Here is a 27,289-nt window from a genome sequence, read left to right as displayed (position 1 = left end):
GAAGGCCTGCCACACCTTGGAGATGAACTGGGGGCCCCGGTCGGACACAATGTTGTGGGGAATCCCGTGAAGCCTCACCACATGGAGCGTGAGGAGGTCAGCATTCTCGGCCGCGGAGGGGAGCTTGGGAAGGGCGACAAAGTGGACAGCCTTGGAAAACCTGTCCACAATGGTTAGGATGGTGTCCTTACCTTTGGATAAGGGGAGCCCCGTAACGAAGTCCAAAGCGATGTGGGACCAAGGACGACCGGGGATAGGGAGGGGACATAGGAGGCCTGAAGGGGGCCGATGGGAGGCCTTACTCCGGGAGCAGGTGGTGCAGGCACCCACAAACTCCTTAACGTCCCCCCGGAGTGTGGGCCACCAAAATCGCCGGCTGATAAACTCCGCCGTCCGGTGAGAGCCAGGGTGGCAGGCAAAGTGACTAGAGTGCCCCCACTCTAGCACTTGCGGCCGGACAGTGGAGGGAACAAAAAGTCTGTGCCGGGGTCCGGTACCTGGGTCCGGCTCGGCACGCTGGGCCTGTCTGACCACCGACTCGATGGCCCAGGTGACGACCCCTACCACCCGGGTAGGGGGGAGGATGGTGTCTTGGGTCACCGGCATATCCGAGGACTCCCCCGGGAACAGCCGGGAGAGGGCGTCCGCCCTGACGTTCTTTGACCCCGGGCGGTAGGTGAGGGTGAAGTCGAATCGGCTGAAGAACAGGGCCCAGCGTGCCTGTCTAGGGTTAAGTCTTTTTGCCGTCCTCATGTAAGTCAAGTTCTTGTGGTCAGACCACACAAGGAACGGCAGCTTAGCCCCCTCCAGCCAGTGCCTCCATTCTCCCAGGGCAGCGTGGATGGCCAGCAACTCCTTGTTGCCCACATCGTAGTTCCTCTCGGCCGGGTCAAACCGGCGAGAGTAGTAGGCACACGGGTGGACCTTCTGGTCCTCCTCCGACCGCTGGGAGAGAACGGCCCCGACGCCCGTGTCTGAAGCGTCTACCTCCACGATGAACTGCCTGGCTGGATCCGGGTGGGCCAACACCGGCGCGGTCGTAAAAAGGCCCTTCAGGGTGGAGAAGGCTGCCTCAGCTTCAGGGGTCCAAGAGAACGGGCGAACAGTGGAGGTACAAGCGGTGAGAGGGGCCGCCACCTGGCTAAACCCTTTTATGAACCGCCGGGTAAACCCGGCAAATCCGAGGAAGCGCCGGAGTTGTGTTCGGTCGGTAGGTCGTGGCCACTCGACCACCGCCTTAATTTTAGCCGGGTCGGCGCGCATTTGCCCTTCTTCCACGACGTAACCCAGGTACGTCACTGAGGAGGAGTGGAAGACGCATTTCTCCGCCTTGATAAAGAGACGATTCTCCAGGAGCCGTTGTAGGACCAGGCGCACGTGTTGGTGGTGTTCCTCCATGGTCGGGGAAAAGACCAGGATATCGTCCAGGTAAACAACCACGAAAACATTGATCATGTCCCTCAGCACGTCATTGACCAGCTCCTGGAAGACTCCGGGGGCATTGGACAGGCCAAAGGGCATGACCAGGTACTCGAAGTGACCGAGGTGGGTGTTGAACCCGGTCTTCCACTCGTCCCCCTCCTTGACCCTAACCAAATGGTAGGCGTTGCGGAGGTCAAGTTTAGTGAACACCCGGGCGTGAGTGAGTGGCTCGAAAGTGGAACTCATAAGGGGGAGTGGGTATTTATTCTTAACAGTGACACGAAAATCTATACAGGGCCTCAGGCCACCATCCTTCTTCGCCACAAAGAAGAAGCCCGCCGCGAGGGGGGAAGACGATGGTCGAATTACACCCGAGGCTAGGGACTCGGCTATATAATTGCGCATCGCCTCCTTCTCCGGGACCGAGAGGTTGTAGAGACGACCCTTGGGAAGGGCTGCCCCGGGAAGGAGGTTGATGGGACAATCATACGGCCGGTGAGGAGGAAGTGAAAGGGCGCGGTCCTTACTAAATACCATGGCCAGGTCAAGATACGTAGAGGGGACACCAGTGAGGTCCGGGGGAGAGACTACGGGCCTGGGACCGCTGGACGGAGAGAGGGCGGAGCGTAGGCAGTTGGCATGACAGGGGATGCTCCAGCCCAAAATCCGCCCAGTGGTCCAGGAGATGTGGGGATCGTGTCTCTCCAACCACGGCCTACCTAATACAAGGGGTGCAGTGGGGGCGTGGAGGACAAGAAAACGTGCCGTCTCGACGTGATTACCGGACATGGTGAGGGTGAGGGATTCAGTGCTGTGAGTGATCCTACCTAAGGGCCTACCATCGATGGCTTGGGGGAACAAGGCATGGTCGAGAGGAACGAGCGGGATGCCGGCCTGACGAGCGAGGGAGATGTCCATCAAGCACTCGTCGGCCCCGGAATCAATGAGGGCGCCGGCAGAAAAGGACTCCTCACCCCAGGAGAGGGTGGCTGGGAACAGCCGGTTGTGGTTCTTGATGGGTTGGGGGATCGAGGCACGGCTCACCAAAAACCCCTCCTTTAGTGAGCCGGGTCTTTTGGCCGCGCCGGGCAGGTTCGGAGGACGTGTCCGGGTCTTCCGCAATACAGGCACAGCCCGCCCCGCATTCTCTGCTCTCTCTCTTCCTGAGAGAGGCGGGACCGGCCGACCTGCATGGGCTCCTCCGCTGACTCGGAGGTGGATGGGGCTGGGGAGAGCATGGGAACCCGAGGGGGCAGGGCCGAGTGGGCGGCCGCAAAACGGGGGAGAGAGGACGTGCGGCTGAGGACCGAGTGAGGGGGCCCCACGGCGCGTTGGCTGCGCTCCTGGCGGCGCTCCCGCAGGCGCTCATCCATTTGAAGGGACAAGGTGACCAGTTCTTGAAGGGAGCCTGGGCGGTCCCGGACGATAAGGTCCTTCACCGCCTCACTCAGACCCCGCCGGTAGGCGCAACGGAGCGCTATGTCTCCCCACCCACTGTCGGCGGCGAGGATCCGGAACTCTAGGGTGTAGTCCGCGACGGTCCTGGAGCCTTGCCGGAGTTCCAGCATCCTGGAGGCGGCGTCCGCGCCGTCAGAGGGGTGGTCAAATAAAAAGGAAAACTCCCGGCGGAACGCCTCGTAGTCCTGGGCAAGATGTGGGTCTCTGCCCACCACGGCTATGGCCCAGTCTAGAGCCTTGTCCACCAGGAGGGACATAACGAAGGCTACTTTAGCCTCTTCTGACCCATACTTGGATGGTTGGAAAGAAAAAAAAAAGTTCACACTGGGTCAGGAACCCTCTGCCCAGATCAAAGTTCCCTCCAAAGGGTCGAGGGGTAACCAGGTTGGGCTCGGGTTGGGCGGGAGCTCGCCCTGGGGAGGCTGGAACCCCCGGTGAATCAGCAGGGGGAGCAGGGACTGCAGCTCCTCCAGGGAGCGTGTTCAGCCTCAGCTGGATGGAAGCCACCGCAGAGGCAAGAGTGCCCATCTGGACAGCAAGGGAGGTGAGAGCAGCTGAGGCGGAGGTGGACGACTCCTGGAGCTCAGCGATGTTACCCTGAACGGAGGGGAAAGCTTTACTCAACTCCGCCTGGAGGGACGCGAGCTCAGCCGCGTGGGCGGAAACAAGCTCGTCAACAGAATGGGAAACTGGGTTGGGCTTAACTGCGGGCGTCTGCCCCGAGGTTCTGCCTTGACTCATTATGGCTTGATTATTCTGTTATGATGTTACTAAGAAAAGAGTCAAGTGTGGCAGAACCCCAGAACAGACGGACACAAGAGGCAAATAACAATAAAAGGATTTATTAAAATGGACAAAATAATAAACCTACTCTAACGGGACCTAAGTGGGGGGAATGTGTGGATGCCAGAAAACTAGAAAATGTAAATGAGGTGTGAGTGGGACTGTACTCTGTGTCTGAGTGTGAGTGTCTAGCGTGCAAGAGCTAGTGTGGTGTAGATATGTAGATGAGTGAAGTGTTGAAATATGTACGTGTACTAACCAGTCCAGAGCAGAGAGGGGGAATAGTCAGCAGGCAGGCAGGGGGGGGGGGTTTAGGCAGGAGAGGATGTCGGCAGGCAGACGGGGGGGGTTTGGCAGGGGGATTAGTCGGCAGGCAGGCTGGGGGTTAGGCAGGAGAAGTAGTCGGCAGGCAGGCTGGGGCATAGGCAGGAGACGTAGTCGATAGGCAGGCAGGGGTCTAGGCAGGGAAGGCAGGTTCCCTTGGGGAGCGAGGGTAAACAAAGAAAACAACAAGAGTTAACAAAATAACAAACAAACAAAACTCGGACGTGAAAAACTACTAGAACTAGAATCGACAACATGGAGCGCCAAACAACTAACCACATGGGTCAAAATAATTAAGCGTCGGAGGAAGGTTTCTGGGGCTCTTTATAGGGCTGCCTCTTCCTGAGTTGATAGCCTGCTGTGGAAGGTCCAGCTGTCTCCACTTGAGCCTGATGAGGCTCAACGAGCGCCAACGAGGTAGGAGGGGGCGGAGCCGAAGAGGGATTCACAACAGAATAACCCTTTTTGGTTCTAGGTAGAAGCTTTTTTTTCTACCTGTGCTGCTCCACAGCTTCTCTGTCGTGCAGCTGAAGACCGCAGTCCCCACAGCACTGGCCTTGGCCCTGGGGCCGGCCCTCACGCCTCATCCCCGCCGCAAACTGGCCCAATCTGCTGAGCAGCTCCCTGTGGAGGAGGCTCTGGGGCAGCAGCCCCCCGTAGGCCCTCAGGTCCAGCGACATGGCCAGGGACGGGGCCACAGACATGGGCACGGGCAGCACCGCCTCCCCGAGGTGGTTGGAGGGCATGGAGGAGTACAGAGAGGCCAGATGTTTCTCAGCCAGCCCAGGGATCCCGTCCAGAGAGCTACCCCCAACTACACCCCCCTCCTCCTGCACTGTGTGCAACTCTCGAGCGCTGGTGATCACACTGCCTCTGAGCGGGGTTCCCGGGCCTCCCTCGTCTCTGGGCTGGTCCGACTCACAGCTCCCTCCGACCCCTCCACCGCTGCAGGACCTGCTCTCATAGCTGTTGGCTTCATCCACCTGCATGTCCTCTGTCTTTATGCTCCTAGCCAGGGGCAGGGACAGGGGCTGCTGCGCTCCATTGAGGCTGTGCTGCAGAGGGGACAGGGCTGTGTTCCCCAGACTGACCCCCTCATCCTGCATGGAGCCTAGCCCTGCTACAGGAACAGGGAGCTCCATCATGGGCTCTGGCAGTACAGGGGGACTCCTCTCAGTCATGTGGTACAGCGCCAGGTGATGCAGGGCGGTGGGGGTGCGGCAGCCCTCATGCATGGAATGTTTCTTGGAGATCAGCATGTTCCTCCAGTGTCTGGCCCTGCTGTGATCACTCTCTCCTCCTGACCCAACATGGTTCCTCCCAGTCGTCTCTTCACTTTCCCCCTCTGACTGGATGGTCTCCAGGACCTTGAGGCACTGCTCCTCCAGGTACTCGATCTCCAGGATCTCTGCGGCGTACAACAGGTCATCCAGGTCCTCGGCCGTGACTTGGAGGGAGGCTGTGTAGGTGTACTCCAGGATCTGCTGGAAGGTCTTGGGGGACAGGAAGTCCAGAGCATAGCGCAGGCTGCTGCGGTGGAACAGGATCTCGAACATCTTGCTGGTGCAGGCCAGCACGGCACGGTGGGCGGGGAACTCCTGGCCGTCCACTGTGATGATAACGTCACACAGGGTGCCTGACAGGCGCATCTGATTGGCCCTCTGCAGTAGTGTGCTGGGGTGGGTGGGGTTGTGGAGTTGGAGCACACTGATGTTAACAAGACCCTCGGACCCTCTCTCTGAGCCGACGCATGAGGTGTGAGTGTCTCTCCCCGACCTTGAGTGTGTTTGTATATCTAGAGAGAGAGAGAGAGAGAGAGAGGGAAGGAAACCATATCAATAATATGTTCTACTTGGCTTAAACTGATAGAATACCTATGTTCTCTATTTGTCTTCGTAGTATATAAATGACACCAATTATCAATATTTTGCATGTTCCATACAATTATTGTTGAAATAGCCAATGAAACCTGAGTAACAGCTGAACAAAATAGATGGACTGGGATGACAGGTTCATTATTCATCGTTTACAAATACAGTCTAAGTGTAAAGAACAAGAAAGACTGGTATGGAGATCCACAAATTAACAGTAGGCTATCCTGTGTGCGGTCCCCTTGAGATTGGCAGGTGATGCATCTAATCCAACAAGCAGACAGCGCCAGACGTTTGTATGCACACTAGGCTATATCAGAGAACGCACATGTATATCGGCAACAGGTACTGTAACGCATGCAATATCTCCATTCCCATAATGTGTTATTACTGTGCGCTCTGACAAGTTGGATGGATTTAGTAAAAGCAGGAGCAATATAATACATAATAAACCAAGTGTTAGGCTATCATCAAACGCGCACAAATTAATATTTAGGCGTTAAAATTATGTTGATATGATTAAGGACAATGAAAGACCATCGACAATTACTGGAGCGCTTTTTATGATTGTGCGGGTGATCACTCCTCAACCGAGATTTCATCCTCAAATGGTTCCTGTTCTAATCAAAGAGATACATTATACATGTTAGATCAATGTAATAACCTTTAGTGACCATTGACTCATATCCGAGTTAATGATGCTGATCCTTGCTGATAGGCTGTATGCTACTAAGACAATTTGGTAGTACATTGAAGCGCATCAGGTGCAAAACGCGCTCTAATGGAATCATGAATTTGAGCAACAACAAAAAAACTAACCCTAACCCTAAAAAACAAACAAACAAATCATAGTAGCTCTAAACATAAAAGCATTCGCAGAGCTATGATCAAGATCATGACAAACGGTGTATGAGCAACCCAGTGAGCTCTAAGGCGAGACTCACGTTTCGCGTCTGATAGCGCGGCGGGAATACTAAGCAGTCCACAAGTTTTTAAATAGCCGTTATTGTAAGTGCGTGATGCGCGCAAACTTCAGGCTTGAATACATATTAGCAATAAGCAATGTCACAATCTATACAAAAACAAACCAATACATTGACCATAAGTAAATATCTTTCTCGCCGTTAAACATCCTGCATTAACTGTAACTGGGCAGTAATAGCGATTTCAATAGTGTCTATTTCAATAGCCTATTAATCACCTGTGCAATAGCAATATTAGTACGATAGGGAATACACATAGACAACTATTTGTGTATTATTCAACAGCCTTACCGTATCTGCCCTATACGTCCTCCGTCGATCGTGTTATCATTCGGGCAACCTCATGATGGCAAGTTACCCGCTCCAAACTAATTCCTGCTCCAACAAGTAACAAATCATCACCCAGGCGACGTCACCGCCTTGACTGATTGTCCTCTGTTCCCGGAGACCTATCAAGGCTGCAGAGACATCTACAGGGCAGTCGTCCACACGACCTGGATTTTGGGAAGGGTGAGTTTACACTGTTGCCTTCTATACACACCTAGTGGTGGACCTGAAATCAAGTATTGATAGACTTCTAATCATCCATGATTCATCATCAGTAGTGAGGTGGTAGATTGTATTAAGATTTAGGCCTAGCAGGTAGCCCAGGCTGTGAAGGGTGAGCTAAGAAGATGTTAAATAAAAGATTTAAATTAGCCCTGAAGTAGTTACTCAATAAGAGAAGTAGTTACTCCCTCCAAGAGTCACGGTTCTATTTACTCAGACTCTGGGAATACAGGACTATTTCCTTTTATCCAAATCTCCAACCTCTACCACCATCTTCATTAATGATCCTTAATGAGTCCCATTATTTGATCATCAGACAGGAGATTACTATAAACCTGCATCAATGTCATTGTGGCTAAAAAGCCTTGATGGCTTGCAAAGAAAAGTGATTTTATGCCACCTAGTGCTGACAAATTCTTACTGCATCCATAAAGGAAATGCCAGACTTCTTAGCCTTCCATTGTCTGACTACAGTAATGAAAGAACACTTCACTGTTGAATAAAGCAATCAAGCAAGTCAGTATCAGGTTCAACAACCTTGTTTTTATTTTGTAAATGGGTTAGTACTCAGACTGTTCACCACTGAGAGCAGAGAGGCTTTCTGAGTTTGACCCAGTAAAACCAAAGAGGAGGCTCCAGGGACAGGGAGTGGGGTGGTAATATGACAACGGTTGAAGATTCTGGATGTTATGCCAGACTGTCCTAAGGTATGCTATTTATACTACGCTAAGGACCTGGTTTATAACATGAATCACAACTCAATTTTTCTAGGGGGTAATAATTGTCCTGTTTTGTCACAAGACCACCCTGCCCCCTGCCCGTGGTATTATAAACTTGACAGGCAAAAGCTTTTGATGCCTATTTTTGTACAAAAACAAATTCAAAGACAACATTACAGAACACTCGAACCACAATTGGGGAAGAAAACAAAAGCGAAACATTTCATAGGCCGAAACAGGCCTCGTTCCGATAACGCTGACAACTCATAATTATACTTCCATTGCCTAAAACATAGGCATGTCTATCTGGGTTTTTGTTACACATTTTATAGTATTGATTGAATTCATGCCAAAAAAATCTAATTATCTCCCTTGGAGTAATAGGCCCCAATAGACGGTGCAATGATGGGAGACGGTTTTAAACACTACACGTGTGAAATTGACCACATTAGTCAATTTGTTGCACTTTTTGATACAGTATAGATACAATATTAAAAAAAATAATCGGCTAAATCTTTCACGACAAAAGCTATGCAGATATTATTGAAACTGATGACAAGACAATCTATTGACACAGTCACAGTGCACAAGCTTGCAGTCAGGAGTGGAAAAACAAACCTTTCCAGAGTACAAAAATGCTTTTTAAAGATGTTTGTTTCAAAAATCACAATTTAAATGAAGTCAGGCATTTGATCTGTGAAATAGATAAGATACTCATCATAGTCCCTGTTGATGTTCAAAGAAAGAGGCGGTTGTAAGACATAAGACATTCACGTTAATAAGTCAGGGATCTCCAACCGTTGTCCATGAGAACCACTAGGTCTACTGCAGTTTGTTTCCAGTGAGCAAGCACCAGCAATGGAACAGCACACGGCTAGTGGCAAGCCACCATCAGACCATTATCGGTAAGCCTACGACATGCCTCTATTATATAGTGGCACATTATGTGTTCCATGTGTATAATAGCTGCTCAATAGCTGCTCAACGAGTGTTTCTCCATCTATGGACATACAGTATTAATTTCACGATAAACAAGGTGCTGTGAGTCTAGTCCAGTTCAGTCCAAATAATAACAGGTGCTGAGCTCTCAAGCAGATGGCTATGATAAAAAAGTAATTTTTGATCCCTGAATCTCACACACCAGACTTGTTTCAGAGATGCACTGTCTGGCTCTGCAAGATTACTGATCCCCAAGCAGTCCCATTGCTGTTGGCTAAGGGCAGTTTTGTGAGTCACACCCTTCATCTTCTTCAGTTTCCCTCAAGGGAGAGATGGACGAGGTGCACGGAGAAGTGGTAGTGACCAAATCAATTCACTTAAAAACATAACAACAATCTGTATGATAAAACCACTCCCCTGAACAGACAAAGAGTAACACAGTAACATTTAAAAAAAAACATTACAACCATTTCCAAATCAGACATGCAAACAAACTAAATGAGACTAGCCCTCAAATTATTGAAGATAAAAAAAAAGGAAATAATAAAATAATATCTATATAGAGTAAATCTCTTAATATATATGTTCCTGAATAATCCAATGTTTATGTGCAACCACACTTCAAATAATTATAACTCTGAGTACTGTAAAAACTATAATTTTGTCTCCCACTGTACAACCACTTGAGATACAACCACTTGAGATACAACTCAAATAGTGCTCTTTAGTATTCCATGGTTGTAGCAAAACAAATCTTTCGCTACAACCAAAAGGCTATCTTTCATCTATCTTTCATCTAAAAGGCTATCTTTCATCTAAAAAATAAATACATAATAATAATAATAATAATAAGTGTTATGCTTGTTATTGTTAATAATAATCGATAATTAATTAATGTATTATTGTTGTTGTTGTTTTTGTTATTATTATTATTTCTTCTTCTTACATTGTGACTGCCAATGGCAAAATGGCAAATTTGTTTAAGTAAGTGAATCATCTATCCATCAGTCATCATAAGAAAAATAAATCCATGCTAGGACCAGGGGCAGTCACAATTTGAAATGTATTTGTTGGCTTTGGATAAAGGCGTCCGCTAAATGACAAAAATGTAAAACGTAAATCTACCTTTCCTCACTTCAGAGATTAGCATACTAGTAGCGTGAACCTGAGGTAGGAAGCCATAAGGTATTTTCATGGTTTTGAGATGCAGACAGTTATGTCCCAAGTGAAGAAAAAAAAGTATCCATAAGTGTAATTAAAATCGATTTAACGTGAACTGAAATATATTTGTTTTTAAATGTTTACATATGTTTTTATATACTTATTGGAATTATAACTTAATATGTACTGATGTTAAACTTCCATATACTGACAATCTACTTTTAATTACATTTTACATTTCCCCTCATTTAGTCCCCTCAAGTATATAGACTTTCCAAGGGCAGCTCAAAAAAACAACAGATGGTCCTGCTGAAAGAAAACAAGCATAGACCAGCATTTCATCTTATGCTGCTTTAAGCAGTTTTCTTCTGACAAACCGACTGGACTACTATCAGTACCACTGACACCAAGGCATGTCTGGGTGAAGGGGTGCCAGTAGCCTATACTTCAATATTAGGATGCAAACATGATAACATAGGCAAACTTAGGCCAGTTTTATGTCACAAGAAAGGGTCCATCTCAGGTGAACACTTGTGTATCCAGCAGGTGTGTGTTGGCTTAGTGTGATGGCTGTAAGCGTGTACGGTATTTATTTATTTATTTTCACATAATCAACATGCGTAAGTCTGTTTCGTCAACCCTGTTACCGACATATTAATTAATGTTTGAAAATGTTTTAAATCCATATTTAGAACAAATCTGATATTCTATGAAATATAAAGTCCCCTTTGTTACAATAAGTGTGTTTGTAAAGTGAGAATAATGAGGAGTTTACTTTTTTTCCATGATGAATATGCTCATTTACAATTGACACTTTAACAGCATCTTCTGTTTTAAGAAAAAGTTATGGAAACAACATAATAATACCCTGATTTCTTTGTGTGGATTACTGGTCTATTTTACTTTACATATAAAATGAGTTGATTTTGCATTAGTCCTTTCATTGTTTAAATTATATTATAATATTATACAAGTAACAGGGCTGACAGCTCAGTAACAGGGTTGACACCAGTTGGTTGTCAACTGGTTACTGCTTGTTTAAGTTACAGTTATAGGTCTAATGGAGCTTAATGGTACATTCATAAACCTTTAACTCAAAACTACTAATCAGAATAGTCTGGACACAGATTTATTAATAGACGGTGATGAAAAATGATGATAGTATGGATGGAACCAATCGATTTATTCAAAACTTAGAGCAGTTTTGTTCAAGTGACATAAAATGGCACGTTTTCGTATAATGACCCCTATACATATTACAACAAATGTTTATGTATTTGTATAATAGCCTATGGAAGTGTGCCTTTATTACTTTCTCAAACTAGTAATAATGTCATTAATCTTAATCTGATTGTACTTGTTGTACGGCGACCTTGAGTGTCTTGAAAGGCGCCTTATAAAATAAATGTATTATTAATATCCAGGCTAGACTATATTTCTATAATGGAGAAAATGCCCGGTGGAGAGATTTGAATCTTTAACTTTTAAGGGAGGGAGGAATTATTCTTAATCATAGAATTAACATTTATTTCGTCCGGCAACATGGTGTTGTTGTCCTTGTAGCGGCATCTCTTGTGTGACGCTCCAGCAGCATGGCTTGTCAATGCAGCTTCGCCCATCGCATCAAGTTTGATCGATTTCCCGCAGGCTTTGCATCGGGCCATATATAGGTTCAGTGAATCTTTAATAATCCAGCTCCTGAGATCAGAATGTTCAGAAAACATGCATTATGACGTCATAATGACATTTGACGTCACAATCGAATGTCCGCTCCAAAAGCCACGCAGTTTATCAGGCCAGTTTAACTTCGGTATGAGAAGGAGCAACACGCGTTACACAAGCAAGGTAAGCCTGTGTTAGCTACTTGTCAAAGTCTATGGGCTTGTGATATTAGTGATATTATTAATGTCTAGCTAGCTAGCCTGCCCTGTACTCACTGTGATATTAATGTGGAACATAGAAAGGACGTGGGATGACCTTACTTTGCCTTTGTAGAATCCAATTGATAAATCTTCAAGGCTTAAGTTCAAGCCCTCAAACATGTGTATGAAGCATATGCATCTCTGTAACTGATGTGGCTATTAGAACTTGTATTCCACTCAGATGGGCAACGTCAGTCACTTTTGAAGTTCAAACAGCCTCACAGTCATCCATGAACTCATAGGGGACAAGTAATTCTATAATAATAATAATATATAAATATAAAATACGTAATTTCACATTCTCTTTCCTTGTTCAGATTCCTTGTTCAGAAATGGCAAATAAAAAGAAGAAGAGTCAGGGAGGTCAGGGAGGCTTTAATTTTGACGAAGCTTGGAGGTTGGAAAATGAGTCGGACGATGAGGAGATCGCCTTAACCAAAGCCATGAATGCCGCCCCCATCAGGGCCGCCCCCAGGGACAACAACAAGGCCCAGACAGCAGCCAGCCTGGAGGACCAACCCAGTGGTGTGTGTGTGTGTGTGTGTGTGCGCTGAGTATAGATCAACGTGGGTCTTGTGCGTAAATTACCAGAGAGACTTGAATTACAGATTTGCACATAAAACATTTGCCTTGACAAGTAAAAGTCTATGGGCTTGACGGCCTGACTGTATTCATAGGATTGTTGTAACTGTATAGGTTACATGATTAACTTTATAGGTTACATGATTGATTAATATGTTACATGATTGACAATTAAAAGAGATTGATTAATATATATTACATAACATAAAGAAGTACATTTCTGTTGTATTGGCTAAGAATAGGTAGAACTGCAGGTCCCAGAAGGCCTTGCGGCAAGACGTCATGGAAGTTGACAGTTTAGTTTGTTGGTTTTGAGAAATGCAAATTGTAACGTCCAGAATTAAAGTGAATATCCAATAGCTCTTTTATTGTTTGAAAGTGATCAAAAGTGTAGGCCATAAATCGAAAGCTACCATTGAACGGCCCATAAATCAGGGACAGCGGCCCATTGGGCAATTTTCTATACAGACACTGGGCTGGCCCAATCAACAGAGAGAAGGGGGGGGGGGGGTCAGGTGTCACGCACGCACGCAGCACCAGACCTCCGTCTCAGTTTCGCGGTAGTTTTGGGCCGAGCCGGCCGGCAAAATAAATTTAGTTAGCCTGGATAGTTACTAGATAGATACTGAGAGAGATGGAGCGCAAAAGCACACTAAAACGGAAGGGAGGCTGGGAAAAACTTAGGGAGAAAAACAAAAAGAAACTCGAGGCAGATGCTGCCAAATGTGTAAACATTAGGGACATGTTTGCTGCACCCTCAAGTTTACCACAGCAGCAACAGGTTGAAGAGGAGGCTGGCAGGGAGGAGCGGGAGCAGGGTACAGATACAGAGGATAGAGAGGATACAGAAGAAGCGGGGCCGAGTCAGCCTGTAACCGTTGACCCGGTAAGGAAAATATAGGTAGCTGTTAGGGGTGTAACGGATCGCCCCCCACGGTTCGGCACGCATGTGTACCGCGGATCAATTGCAAAATGTAACCAAGTAATAATAATATTACTTAATATTAGTTAATATCCCTTGTAAATCACAATGTAGAGTTGCCATGAAAAGATTGAACGCGACAGTTGCGTGCTTTGTTTTACTCTAAAGCGCAATGATAGGTTGATCATGGAAAAAAAAATCTAGAACAACAAGGCTGCGTTCGTAAATTCGCTCTGGAATCTGATCACTGATTACACTGGTCTACTTGCACTGGTACCATTGCTTACTGTATGTAGTCGTCTTTGTAGTGGTTTGGGGGAATACTACAGTTTGTCATAGACTGTACAGCACAGTATATAAGACGAGTATATAAGGCAAGTATTTTTGTGCTGGTGGGTGTGGTCCGACCGATTGGGGTGGGCCTGTCTGGGCCAAAAATGCCAGGGCCTAATTTTTGTCCCAGTCCAGCCCTGGCACCAACAGACCAAGAGACACAAAAGCGCTATAACTGCCAGTGCAGGTGTTCCCAGTGTCACCACATTCTTTAAAAGGGTAGAGCCTACCCAACATGAGTATGATCTGGCCATAAAGGAGGGAATCTTGGCATATCATACATTGAAACACAATCATAGTTACCGCTCCCTCGACTGCACTGCTCAACTGACAAGGAAGCTTTATGAGCCGAAGTTTACCTGTGCCAGGACAAAAGGTGATGCTATTGTTCAGAATGTTTTTGCACCTTGGGCAACCACTATGGCAGTGGTTCTCAAACTTTTTATGTCAAGCCCCCCTTGGGAGGACAAAAAATGTGTGAGCCCCACCTCACCCCCAAAAAACTGTCACAACATGGGGCAATTTTACATTTATTGAACTGAACCACATAACACTGTCTCCCAACAAAAAACCTAAAAATACAAATAACACAATATAATAAATCAACACAATAACAATATTTTTCAATTACAATTCTCAAGAAAATGAAGACTAACAATCAAGAACATCATAACATTACAGCATTAGTGGCTGCAATGAGCCTGTTTGGCACTGCAGATCTTTTCAAAACGGGGTAGCAGGCCTGACACTGCCACTCTCAAGTCCTGCTCAATGTTGAGCCTAGATCTGTACTTTGTTTTCAGTGAAGCAACAGCTGAAAAGCCAGCCTCACAGAGATAGGATGTGGCGAAGGGAAGAAGGATGCCGACAGCCCTCTGCCCTATGAGTGGATACTCCTTCTCCACACCAAGCCAGAATTCACTCAGTGTCTGACCATTGAACCTCAGCCTCAGGGTGGACTCACAGGTCAGCTCGATGAGTTGGTCCTCTTCAGCAGAGCTGAAATCAGCAGGTGCTACGGATAGAGATACCTTATTTGTAATTAATTGCATATTAAACACAACACGATTCAATTTTACAACAATCCATTCCAGGTAGTTAGTTAGTAACATACATACAACATTAATAAAATATAGGCCTACAGCACAAAATATTCACAGTTATATTTAGTCATCAAAATTGCCTACCAACCTGCTGCATTGAATGGATCCACCACCCAGTCATACTCAGCAGTGTTGTGTGGGAAGTATTTCTGGAACAATGCTCCCAGGGAAGAGATGTGTTGCTTCAGGCAGGGGATCACTGTGGTGGCATCACAATCACTGCTTTCTACAAACGTGGTCAGGTTCTGAAAAGGATCAGTATTTCCTCCATCAAGGCGCCTGCCCCACACCTCCAGCTTTCTGGTGAATGCGCTGACCTTATCTGCCAGGTGGGGTAGGTGTTTGTCTTTTCCTTGAAGCTGAAGATTCAGCTCGTTGAGCTTTGCAAACACATCACTGAGATAGGCCAGTTTCATCAGGAATTCTAAATTACTGAACTTGCTTGCAGATTCGTGCATTCCCACCTCCTCCATAAACACCCGAATCTCCTCTCTGAGCTCAAAGACTCGGGACAACACTTTCCCTCGGGAGAGCCACCTTGCTTCACTGTGAAACAGCAAAGCAGAGTGTTCAGCTCCCATTTCCTCACACAGTGCAGAGAACAGACGTGCTTTCAGCGGGCGGGTTTTGATGAAATTTACAACACCGATCACTTCGGTCAAAACCTCATTTAGCTCAGGGCTAAGCTGCCTGGATGCGAGCGCCTCTCTGTGAATGACACAGTGTGTCCATTGCGCGTTTGGTGCGACGCGATTTATTAGCGCCTGCAGTCCCTTCCTTTTCCCGGCCATTGTCTGCGCACCATCTGAGCAAAACCCCACACAGTTCTCCCATTTCAGTCCGTGTTCTGTCAGGTAAGTGTCAAGAATCCCAAATAGCTCATTAGCTGTCGCTCTCCCTGTCACATGCTTGCAAAACAGCACGTCTTCATTCATTGACTCCGAATCTACATAGCGGACATAAGAAATAAACAAGCAGTCCTTATTACTGTCAGTAGCCTCATCAACTTGCAATGCAAAACGTTTGTGTAGTTTCTCTGCGAGTTGTTCCTCAAGGTCCTCTGACATCTCACCTATGCGTCTTGCAATGGTGTCGTTGGACAGGGGAATGGTCTTCAATTTTGCAGCGGTTGTCTCATCAATCAAAGTTGACACCATATCCAGTGCAGCTGGGAGTATGAGCTCCTCAGCTATGGTGTGCGGTTTCTTGCACTTCGCAATTCTGTATGCAACCTTGAATGACGCTATTTGCGCTTTGGTACTTACGGATGCCGCTTTTGTCATATGAGTTTCTTGCTTTCTGTACTCTGTAAGTTTTCTTTTAAAGAAGGCCAGTGGCTTCTTTGCATCATTGGGGTGTGTTGTCTCAAGGTGCCTTTTTAACTTGTTTGGCTTCAGGCTGTCTGCTGCTAATGTTCTGAGACATAGCACGCACAATGGTCTCTCCTCACCTCCCACCACATTCACGGTGAAGCCCATTGCAAGGTAAGCCTCGTCATACTTTCGAACAGTTTTTTTTTTTAACCATGTTTGTCGCATTTTCCGTTTTTGTTTTCGCTGTCCCTGTCAGAAATGACTCCATTACGAAGATTATGAAGCTACAACTAGAACAAGTCAAAGAGTTCACCTGAGTGTTAATTGTTGACCTCCCCAGTCTCTCGCGCCCCACCAGTATTGCTATTGCGCCCCCTTCCGGGGGCGCGCCCCACACTTTGAGAACCACTGCACTATGGTAACACAGGACCTAGATAGAGTTGAATTTGTGTCCATTTCAACTGATGCTTCAAATCATGGACATGTTAAGCTGATGCCAGTACTAGTCAGGTACTGCAAAATATATGATGGGAGCCATATATTTTGTTTGCAATCTTATTTATTGCAATTTCATCTGTTGTAGTGTGGGAAATGTAGTTCATGTTTAATTCACATTACATGGGACCCCTCACCTTGGTCACAATCTCTTTGATTCTCCACCATTGAGATAAAGGAATTCAGAGTACCGGTATGTATAAACTACCACGGCAATAAACTGATTCTGATTTAAGCTTGTAGGCTGCAGTTTTTCAGACAACCTGCTACAGTAGGCTATGGCTAGTGCACTCTTACGCTAAGTAGTGTGTAGTAATGTATGTAAATGTATAATAAATCCACGTGTTTACAGTTATGTACTTTATTTATTCCGTAATAAACCTCACAAAATATCTATCTTCATCAGTTTGATTATTTCCTGCTCTGCAGTTACTGGGCTATCAGAGGTGCTGGAACAATTCCACTGTAACAATCCACTGTAACAATTTTGTCACTGGTTATGGCAGACCTGCATTTTATCCAGTGCGGGCTCGTTTCCATGGCCTGGTTCACACAGGCCTGGCAGCCAACCAGGCTGCGGCAGAACAATGCCATTGTTGGCACCTGCATCAGACCTGTAACAAGTAAAACAGACAACATAGTACATCTTAGTACATTCAGTCCAACTGACTACTACTGCACACTCTATCACCTGGGCCAACACCAGATAACACGTGAAGAACACCCTGTCAATATGATAGACGATGACAATTGACTCTTGCTTATATGATAACAGCTGACTCTGCACAACTGTATACTTCAATGTTATTTAATTGCACTGCCTATATCACACATACAGACACACTGTGATTGGATGGGAAGTAGAACAAGATCAAATTGAGAGACTGCTAGACTACAGATAATAAATCACCAGTTTGGATGTGCACCTTGGACTGGAAAGACGAACTAATTAGTGCTGATTGGCAAGAATAAACTTTTGATTTCTATTTATAAGCTGGGCAGATGTGTAGGAGTTTCAACCTTGAAGCCTATTCTAGGCCGGAATTCAAATCTCTTTATCACTTGCACTTTTTGCTTGATAGTACACCTGTTTGATGAAAATGCTCACAGACTCCACTCCCCTGCCCTGCTACAGCACCTACCACTGCAGTTGGTTGGGATTGATCACCAGACTCCTCCGATTCACCATCAACAGTTTTTGGCTGTTCACTCTATTTTTGAGACCCTCATGACATGCACATGTGTGACTAACCGTGGCAGATGCAGCACTTGAATGCCTCTTTAAGGGCTGCTTCCTGCTGTGGGGCCAATGTATGACGCAGCCCGGCCACCTGCTGGATCCTGTCCAGCACTGCAGGTAGGCAGTCTGCCGCCAGGACCACCTCCTCGATCTTCGCAGCCACCCCATCCAGTGCAACCGCCTCCTCGTTCCTCCTGGCTGGCCTTGGTATATAATGGCCCAATGTGAATAATATTAACTACTGTATGCTTTCATCTGCATACAAAAAGTCACTTTCACCATTACAATAAAGAACACATTACAATGGTGGGTGGAGCAACCAAGTAGTATATTTTTGCTTTTTACTACTGTACAGTGTATTACTACTTGAGTGTTCTTATATCTAGCATGTTTTTTTTAAAGTACTACACCATCAAGTGGATCCCTTATACCTCTTATTTGACTAAATACTATGTTAGTATGCAACACTCACCCCATCCTCCTCCTCTTAGCTCTGGTGAGCTCCTCATGTTTCTCTTTAGGGAGAGCAAAAATCTTTCTTGAACTCGGCCTCCAGAAGTCGATCCCTGCAAAGACATCAGATTTTAAACACATCAGTCATCGATCTGAGTGTACAATACACGTCAAATCATTAGAGGCACGCTGGACAGAGTGGAATGACAATGGCTGGGTTTCCCGATAAAGAACCTTAAGGACATTCAGAGAAACTTTAATTTACCGGGTACGTCCTTTTTTTTCTACCTTCAATTACGTACAGCTATGCGCACATACGGGGTACCCTGGAATAGCTCATTAGACATACATCCATTTCACATAGCATTCACCAGACCCAGGGGTCAGGTCTCAGCTCTTTACTCCATCCTGGTTAAGGCTTCTTTAAAACCATTACACATTGACAGAGTGTGGAAAGATACTTTATCACACAATAACCTAAATTGGCAATTAATTTGGCAAAACATATCCCTTTCCTCCAGAAATCCCAACCACCAGGTTATCCATTTCAATTTTACTCATAGGACATACTTCACTCCATATCTGCTACATAAAATAAAGACCATACCTTCACCTAACTGTACTCTTTGCACCCGAAATACAGTTGGCACCTTTTTTCATATGGTATGGGAATGCCCGGTAGTGGCTGATTTCTGGAGGACAGTTTGTGATGCATTGTCCCTGATCCTGTCCAAACACATTCCACACTCACCATTAGTCCTATTGTTAAATGACAGTTCAAACCTGGATCTAAACATCAAACAAAGACGCATCTGGCTGGCCGGCCTTACAGCAGCCAAAAGGCTTATAGCTTGCAGGTGGAAGTCACCCCATTTCTTGACTACGCAGAGATGGATATTAGACTTCATTGACATAGCCAGCATGGAACACTGGATAGCCAACAGGCATCATGCAATTTCGGACAATGTCTCATGCTGGGACCAAACTATAACCATCCTCAAGACACTATTATAGGCTAATCGATTTGCTCCTTCCATAGGGTCCTGTAGGGGGGGGGCGGGGGGCTGTGATTGGGTGGGGGGTGGTGGGCGGGGGGCTGTGATAGGGGGGGGTGGGTGGCGGGGGGGTTGTGATTGGGCGGGTGGGTGGGAGGTATCTGGCGGGAGGGACATTTGTGGGAGGAGGGGTAGGTGGGGAATTATTGGGGTAAAGGGAGATTGGGAAGGGAAGGGGAGGGGGGGGGGGGGTTGAAAGGTTTATGCGCATTTTGTATTTGTACTGGTAAACCGTATTTGTGTTATTCTATTTTCTCCTTTGTTTATTTGTATGTTACCACTCCCCTTGTTTTACTCCCTGAAATAATAATAAAAAATTGATCACAAAAAAAAAAAAAAAAAGAACCTTAAGGAACCCTTCTTAAGCTTCCCTTTGCATGGGAGTTATGAAGTACTTTGGAGTTAAGTGCTTCTTAACTCGTTTGGGAAACCCAGCCAATGTCTCTTCAAATCAAGCACTTAACTGGATGGATTCGCACTAATCTTAAATTATCATGAACAGTGTCTTTCATTAAGACACCCCCACATCCCTCTGGACGATCCAATCTAGCATCAACTTTAGGACTTAGCCCTTAGCCCCGGTACGAATATAGAGGCCAATGTCTTAATGACAAATAATCATGAAAACAATGTCTTTCAGTAAGATCTGATCCTCAATGTCTTCAACCAAGTCTGCAGCATTCACTAAGACATGTCATCATTCACTCTACACTACACACCACTGTCACTTTCTGCTGGCAATAGCAAACAAGGCTGTCTGCTCTACCTATTACAGAACTTACCTCGCGTAGCCTGACTGTCAACAATCAGGCAGCCCTGGCAGTCAGTGAGGACAATGTCCTCTGTGGTCCCCATGGCTGCCTTTGCTTTTTCGGCCACATGAGTGACCGTTGAGTCACTTGGGCTGAATGTGATCTGGATCACATTGTTGGGATAGAGCTGTCCCCCCTCAACAACTCCAGCTAATATTTTTCTGTAGAGTTAACACACACGCACCAAGAAAGTACTTTAAGCCTAACAGCTTCATTTAAACTTTTTTCAGACAGTCTAATGTAGCTGAGTGATGGTGCAAATGTATAATGTATGATGGCCACTGAAAATTATTCATATTAAAATTGTAACCTATTAGCAAGGCCTACCTAATTTTGTTATTAAAAGCCTTTGTTTGACTTGGACTACTGAAAAAACCTTACCGTATGTATGTTTTGGGAGGTCTTGAGCTTGCAGTCGGAGGGCCAGTGGGTGTTAAGGTAGATGGATTTAAAAATCCAAAGCGGCCAGGGGAAGGAGAGGGAGGAGTGGAGGTAGAGGGGGGAGGGGAGGGAACAGGAGCGGGACTGAGGTGTGAGGAGGATGGTGGGACGTTGTCCCCCATTACACTGAAGGTACGTCCTGAAACACCCAGGGCATAGGAGCAGAAGCGCCCTTCCTCAGGGAAAAGGGTGATCCCCGCTTCATCCACAAGGTGAATACTCTCTGATGTCACCTGTGTTTAAAAAAACATCTTGGTGAGCTTACTAATTATTAATAATCACCCATCCAACCACTAAATTTAAAATTGCATTCTTATTGGCGATCATACAACAACAGTTAAAGCACACACTTGTTCTTTGTAGCTTTTCCCACAATGGGACACCGACAGCCCAGCCATGTCTGGGAAAAATCATCCTCCCTCCACCTCCAGTGTGGAGCCTACACGTGTCTCGTCCGGCGCACACACACTGGAGGTGGCATCCCATGACTTTTCAGAGACCGTCTATTATATGTATGCATTTATTTAGATTGTTTAGATTATTGGTTAAAGTATACTCGGGTTATTGGTGCTAGCGATAAGTAGCGCCCTGAGGTCGCTGGGGATGAACGTGCGGAGCCCCCGGGCCACACAGACACCGTTCCAGCAGGTCAGTTCATTCCTGACCCGATGAAAAGGCGCCAACTCCTCCGGCACTTTCGTGGGCCAACCCTCCCGGATGTAAGTGCGGAGATGGGAGAGCGTGGGGTCCTCTGTCGACGCGCGCTGAAGGTCCTCCAGGGAAACCGTGGCCTGGAGTGGGGCGTGAAGCATGAGCACGAGCTCTGACTCCATCTCGTCTGGGCCCTTGTTGGGCAACGGGCCGGTGTTGGGGCCGCCGAGTGCCGGGACGGTCGGTGGCTCGGGAGAGCAGGTCAGCCACTACATTTTCCCTGCCGGGGGTAAACAGTGTGGTGAAGTCATATTCATATTCATTCATATGGTTGAAGCCTCTCCGACCAGCGGTAGATCCTCAGCGGCTTGTGGCCCGAACCTGAAGTAGCGAGCGTACACATACATATGCCACCGCTCGCACGCCCAGACGCAGGCTAGCGCCTCCCGCTCCCCCACCGAGTACTTTTGTTAAGCTGTGTTGAGGGACTGAGAGGCGAATGCCACCGGGCGTTCCGTGCCCCCCTGGATCTGGGACAGCACCGCCCCGATCGCCGTGTTGGATGCATCACACGTCACGAGTGTGGGGCTCGCCAGGTCAAAGAATGCCAGCACCGGCGGCGAGGTCAGCTGCTTCTTCAGTTGGTGAATAGCAGCAGAGCAGGCCGGGGTCCACTCCCAGACCGCGTCCTGTTTCAATAGTTCACGCAGTGGGGAGGTGGTCATGGAGTATCGGGGAAGGAAACGCAGGTAGTAGGCCGTCATCCCAAGAAACGAAGCCAGCTGAGCTGGGCAGGACAGCTCCGGCAGGCGCAGCACAGCCTCTACGTTAGAGTGTAGCGGGCTGAGTCCGTCGGCGGTCAGGTGGAACCCCACGAACTCGATGACCGGAGTGGCGAAGGTGCACTTTTCCCCATTTAGCGTGAGGTTGTGGCTGGCGAGGACGTCCAACACCCTCGCCAGGCGCTGGTCATGGACGTCCGGTGTCGCACCATGGACCACTATGTCGTCCAGGAAGACGACCACGCCCGGGATGCCGGCGAAGATGGTGGTCATGATCTTCTGGAAACAGCTGGGGGCTGTGCTGAGTCGAATTATGATTATGGGATAACCTGCGGTCCCTCCTCCACAAACGTCACTAGTTTCAGTATAAAATAAACGTGAGGCTATACTGAATGCGCACAGCTCGGCAACGTGACGGTGGCCAAACCAAGTGAAGACGACCGCCGGTGAAAGCAAGTGGCAAGCGTTGCGACTGTAAGTGCACTCAGATCTGGGAATTCTCAGCTGGGGGAAAGGAAGGAGTCAAGTGTTTTTTTCTCCCTTTTAACAAGGGCTGTGAATGACAAACATATACGACAGTTAGAGGCTGACAGAACATCAGCTTTTGATGCTTCACAGGGGAGCTATGAAATAAACAACAGGCAGAGAAAATTTGAATTACAATGGAAAAGTGCTCCTTTAGGAGTGAGCTGGAGGGAGAGTGCACTAGCCAGCCAACTCTTAGCCATAATTTATTTTGTCAAACGAGCTGGGTGCAGTTTTTTTCGAGCTCCCTCAAGAAATCCTTAAACTATGATTTTAGTTTATTCAGTGGATGGTTGTGATATGTGGAGATGAGGGTATTATGGTCATCCAACGCTATCCAACCCATTATTCTTGATATAATCTAAGTGATTAATTGATAAAACATGGCATCACTAAAGAGGGTATTTACCATATCTGGCCAAAATTCAAGCAGTAACTTCAGTAATAAGAGTACATGATTATTTGTTTATAAGTATTATTATGTATCACATAAAAAGACGAGGCTGATTCATCAGAAGGAGCAGAGCGCTTAGAAGCCAAAATTGGATGGAAGGAGTGGATAAAAATGAATAGAAAGCAACTTTATGTGCTTTGGCTGTGTCACAATAGATAGACTGTAAATTCAATGTATAACACCTTTAACACTAGAACAGCCGTGAGGTGTTAAACAGCACCAGTGAGTACAAAAAAAAATCTACCTTTGCACTCGATCAAATTTCAGGACCCTCCTTTCATGACTTTTCCTAGATATGTGCGTTCTACCACCCAGCATCTTTACATTTTCAAAATCGAGTTAGTATAAAGCGATTTTGCAGTATTTCTGTGTGTGTCTGTGTATTTGCCTTGGGATTCGGCTGCCATATTTTTCTCCAAGGCTGCAATTCTCTTTTATATCAGCAGAGGTAGCAAGGGGGCACACACTGTGCTCAACCTTCAGGCTTCAGTGCTGAATTAGATACAGTGGATAAGACTGATATTTGTAACATAATGTGTTTATATATAGGCTATATATAGCAATAGTGATACATAAGATATGTATATGTACAGACAGTTATGAAAATGATAAACTGTACAGTATGACTTTTACAATCCCTTCAGATTTGTTGGAGCTGAGGTTTTTTTTTCACCCAAGTTCCATGCAATAGTGATAAGATATTATGATATGTGTAGCCTATGTACAGTTATGAATGATACACTGCACAGTATGTACCTATCAAGCTGTGTGGTATTACATAGGTACCACAGCAAAGTAGTTCATCAACAAATATTATATAACAAACGGATATTTATAATATTGTATATAATGTCTTTTTTGATGATTATGCCTGTACAGCGCTGTCAATTTTCAAATAATGCTATAGGCTATATATATATATATCTACCCTCCCTCCACCCCCACCCAGAGAGCTTTGGACTGTCTGGATATGAACACTTGATCTCTGCACTTTATATTTATATTAATTATGACTCTTGCACTTTGATGTTGGTTTGCACTGTCTTGTCCTGTCTTGCACCTATCCTGCTGTAAACCGTGCTCCATTGTTCCAAACCAAATTCCTAACATGTTTACATGTCATGGCAATAAAAGTCTTCTGATTCTGATTCTGATTCTGATATGAATGTTCAGTTGTGATATGAAGTAGCCAACAATTCTCATGTCGACCATGATAATAATAGGCTACAACAGGGTTGTACATAGATATACGCAGATTCATATTTGGATAGTTGATTTTGGCACCATTGTATAGTAGCCAATTGCAGAGAGTATACATTATTTTGTTTGTTTACTGCACATTATAAATGAAATGAAAATAGCTGTTGTGAAAAGTGAAAATGAAGTGTGTTCATGTTGCAGTGAAATCTATTTACATAGATATATCAGATGTGATATTTCTACTACAAACGAACACAGAGAGACAGATAATTCAAGTAACATTTTTATTTACTTGCAATGTTCACTTCAATTCTTCCAAGTAAAAAGTATGGTAATTAATATGAACACCAATATATATTTAAAAAAAGTAGAAAGTGAATAGGAGGTCGCCGGAGCGCTCAGCGTGGGCGCTGTCAGGTAGACAGGGCAGGAGAGGCATCAGGCCTGGCCATGGGACAGATGTGAATGATGGGAATGATGTGCTGGGCGTGCGAGGGAGCGTGCTTATTCTGGCAGATTGTGAAATATTAAAACCAATAACATTCTGAATGATTTATCATTCTGTACTCTTTCTCTCCTTTCTTTCATGTATTTTCTTTTCTTTTTCTCAATTAGTAGTCTCCTAATCTCGCTACAGTTTGAGCGAGACTGTAACTGTCATTGTTTGAATGAATGAATGAATGGTCTTTATTTGTCATTGATATAGTACAGGTACCAAACAACGAAATTTGGGAGGGGGGGCTCCCCTGGTGCTAGGAAACTAGGTGCTAGGAACTGGTGCTATAACTGTGTTCATGTTATAATGTTTAGTGAACGAACAATTGTTAGGTGTTTGCCACAAATCGGAATTATCTTGCCGTGAAATGTGTACATCAAATAACATGATGTCGGCGATCTACTAGAACTGCGGGACGACTGCAATGTAGGCTACCATATATATCTGCCATATCATACCGTTTTATATTGAAAAATATGATGGTAAATAAATACATGTGGGACCGATGTATGATATGGCAGAGGTGTGGTGTGTATCAGTCTGTCTCGTTCCAGCGAGTCAACTCGTGTTGACTCAATAAGACATGCGCTTGATGGGGGGAGTGTTGATGGCTGTCGATCGTTTCCGATCAATGAACAAAGACATCGGGTTCCCCCCGCTCCACCACGTTTCAACGGTGTGTTTCTGTAACCATTTTCTCCTCCTTGTTGCATAAAACAAATTTAGACCACTATATAAATATAGACCACTATGTATAAATAATAATCCACAGATCTCTTTTGACATCACAACAATGTCAACACAATCACAACAGAATCTTATTTTATCCAACCAGGTTTTATATTTTGATTATGACATCATGTCTTTCAACATTGTCACACTTTTCATTACACACATTAGCGGCATCAAAAATGATGTGCTGGGCGTGCGAGGGAGCGTGCTTATTCTGGCAGATTGTGAAATATTAAAACCAATAACATTCTGAATGATTTATCATTCTGTACTCTTTCTCTCCTTTCTTTCATGTATTTTCTTTTCTTTTTCTCAATTAGTAGTCTCCTAATCTCGCTACAGTTTGAGCGAGACTGTAACTGTCATTGTTTGAATGAATGAATGAATGGTCTTTATTTGTCATTGATATAGTACAGGTACCAAACAACGAAATTTGGGAGGGGGGGCTCCCCTGGTGCTAGGAAACTAGGTGCTAGGAACTGGTGCTATAACTGTGTTCATGTTATAATGTTTAGTGAACGAACAATTGTTAGGTGTTTGCCACAAATCGGAATTATCTTGCCGTGAAATGTGTACATCAAATAACATGATGTCGGCGATCTACTAGAACTGCGGGACGACTGCAATGTAGGCTACCATATATATCTGCCATATCATACCGTTTTATATTGAAAAATATGATGGTAAATAAATACATGTGGGACCGATGTATGATATGGCAGAGGTGTGGTGTGTATCAGTCTGTCTCGTTCCAGCGAGTCAACTCGTGTTGACTCAATAAGACATGCGCTTGATGGGGGGAGTGTTGATGGCTGTCGATCGTTTCCGATCAATGAACAAAGACATCGGGTTCCCCCCGCTCCACCACGTTTCAACGGTGTGTTTCTGTAACCATTTTCTCCTCCTTGTTGCATAAAACAAATTTAGACCACTATATAAATATAGACCACTATGTATAAATAATAATCCACAGATCTCTTTTGACATCACAACAATGTCAACACAATCACAACAGAATCTTATTTTATCCAACCAGGTTTTATATTTTGATTATGACATCATGTCTTTCAACATTGTCACACTTTTCATTACACACATTAGCGGCATCAAAAATGATGTGCTGGGCGTGCGAGGGAGCGTGCTTATTCTGGCAGATTGTGAAATATTAAAACCAATAACATTCTGAATGATTTATCATTCTGTACTCTTTCTCTCCTTTCTTTCATGTATTTTCTTTTCTTTTTCTCAATTAGTAGTCTCCTAATCTCGCTACAGTTTGAGCGAGACTGTAACTGTCATTGTTTGAATGAATGAATGAATGGTCTTTATTTGTCATTGATATAGTACAGGTACCAAACAACGAAATTTGGGAGGGGGGGCTCCCCTGGTGCTAGGAAACTAGGTGCTAGGAACTGGTGCTATAACTGTGTTCATGTTATAATGTTTAGTGAACGAACAATTGTTAGGTGTTTGCCACAAATCGGAATTATCTTGCCGTGAAATGTGTACATCAAATAACATGATGTCGGCGATCTACTAGAACTGCGGGACGACTGCAATGTAGGCTAC

General features: G+C 45.6%; 1 protein-coding gene across 1 annotated transcript; it reads right to left on the bottom strand.

Moving 5' to 3' along the window:
• Positions 1 to 4,478: 4,478 nt before the first annotated feature.
• Positions 4,479 to 20,482, bottom strand: LOC308172493 (uncharacterized protein; the record flags this gene model as incomplete). The annotated part of the gene is made up of 7 exons (XM_080547393.1): positions 4,479 to 5,782; positions 14,801 to 14,983; positions 15,160 to 15,617; positions 17,388 to 17,493; positions 18,132 to 18,322; positions 18,592 to 18,685; positions 20,410 to 20,482. The coding sequence occupies 7 exons, from the start codon at positions 20,480 to 20,482 to the stop codon at positions 4,479 to 4,481; spliced, it is 2,409 nt and encodes an 802-aa protein (XP_080403519.1).
• Positions 20,483 to 27,289: the final 6,807 nt, after the last annotated feature.

Source organism: Nansenia antarctica (assembly GCF_963989245.1).
Source record: "Nansenia antarctica genome assembly, chromosome: 17".
Classification (NCBI taxonomy): domain Eukaryota; kingdom Metazoa; phylum Chordata; class Actinopteri; order Argentiniformes; family Microstomatidae; genus Nansenia; species Nansenia antarctica.
This window is presented reverse-complemented; position numbering and strand designations above follow the sequence as displayed.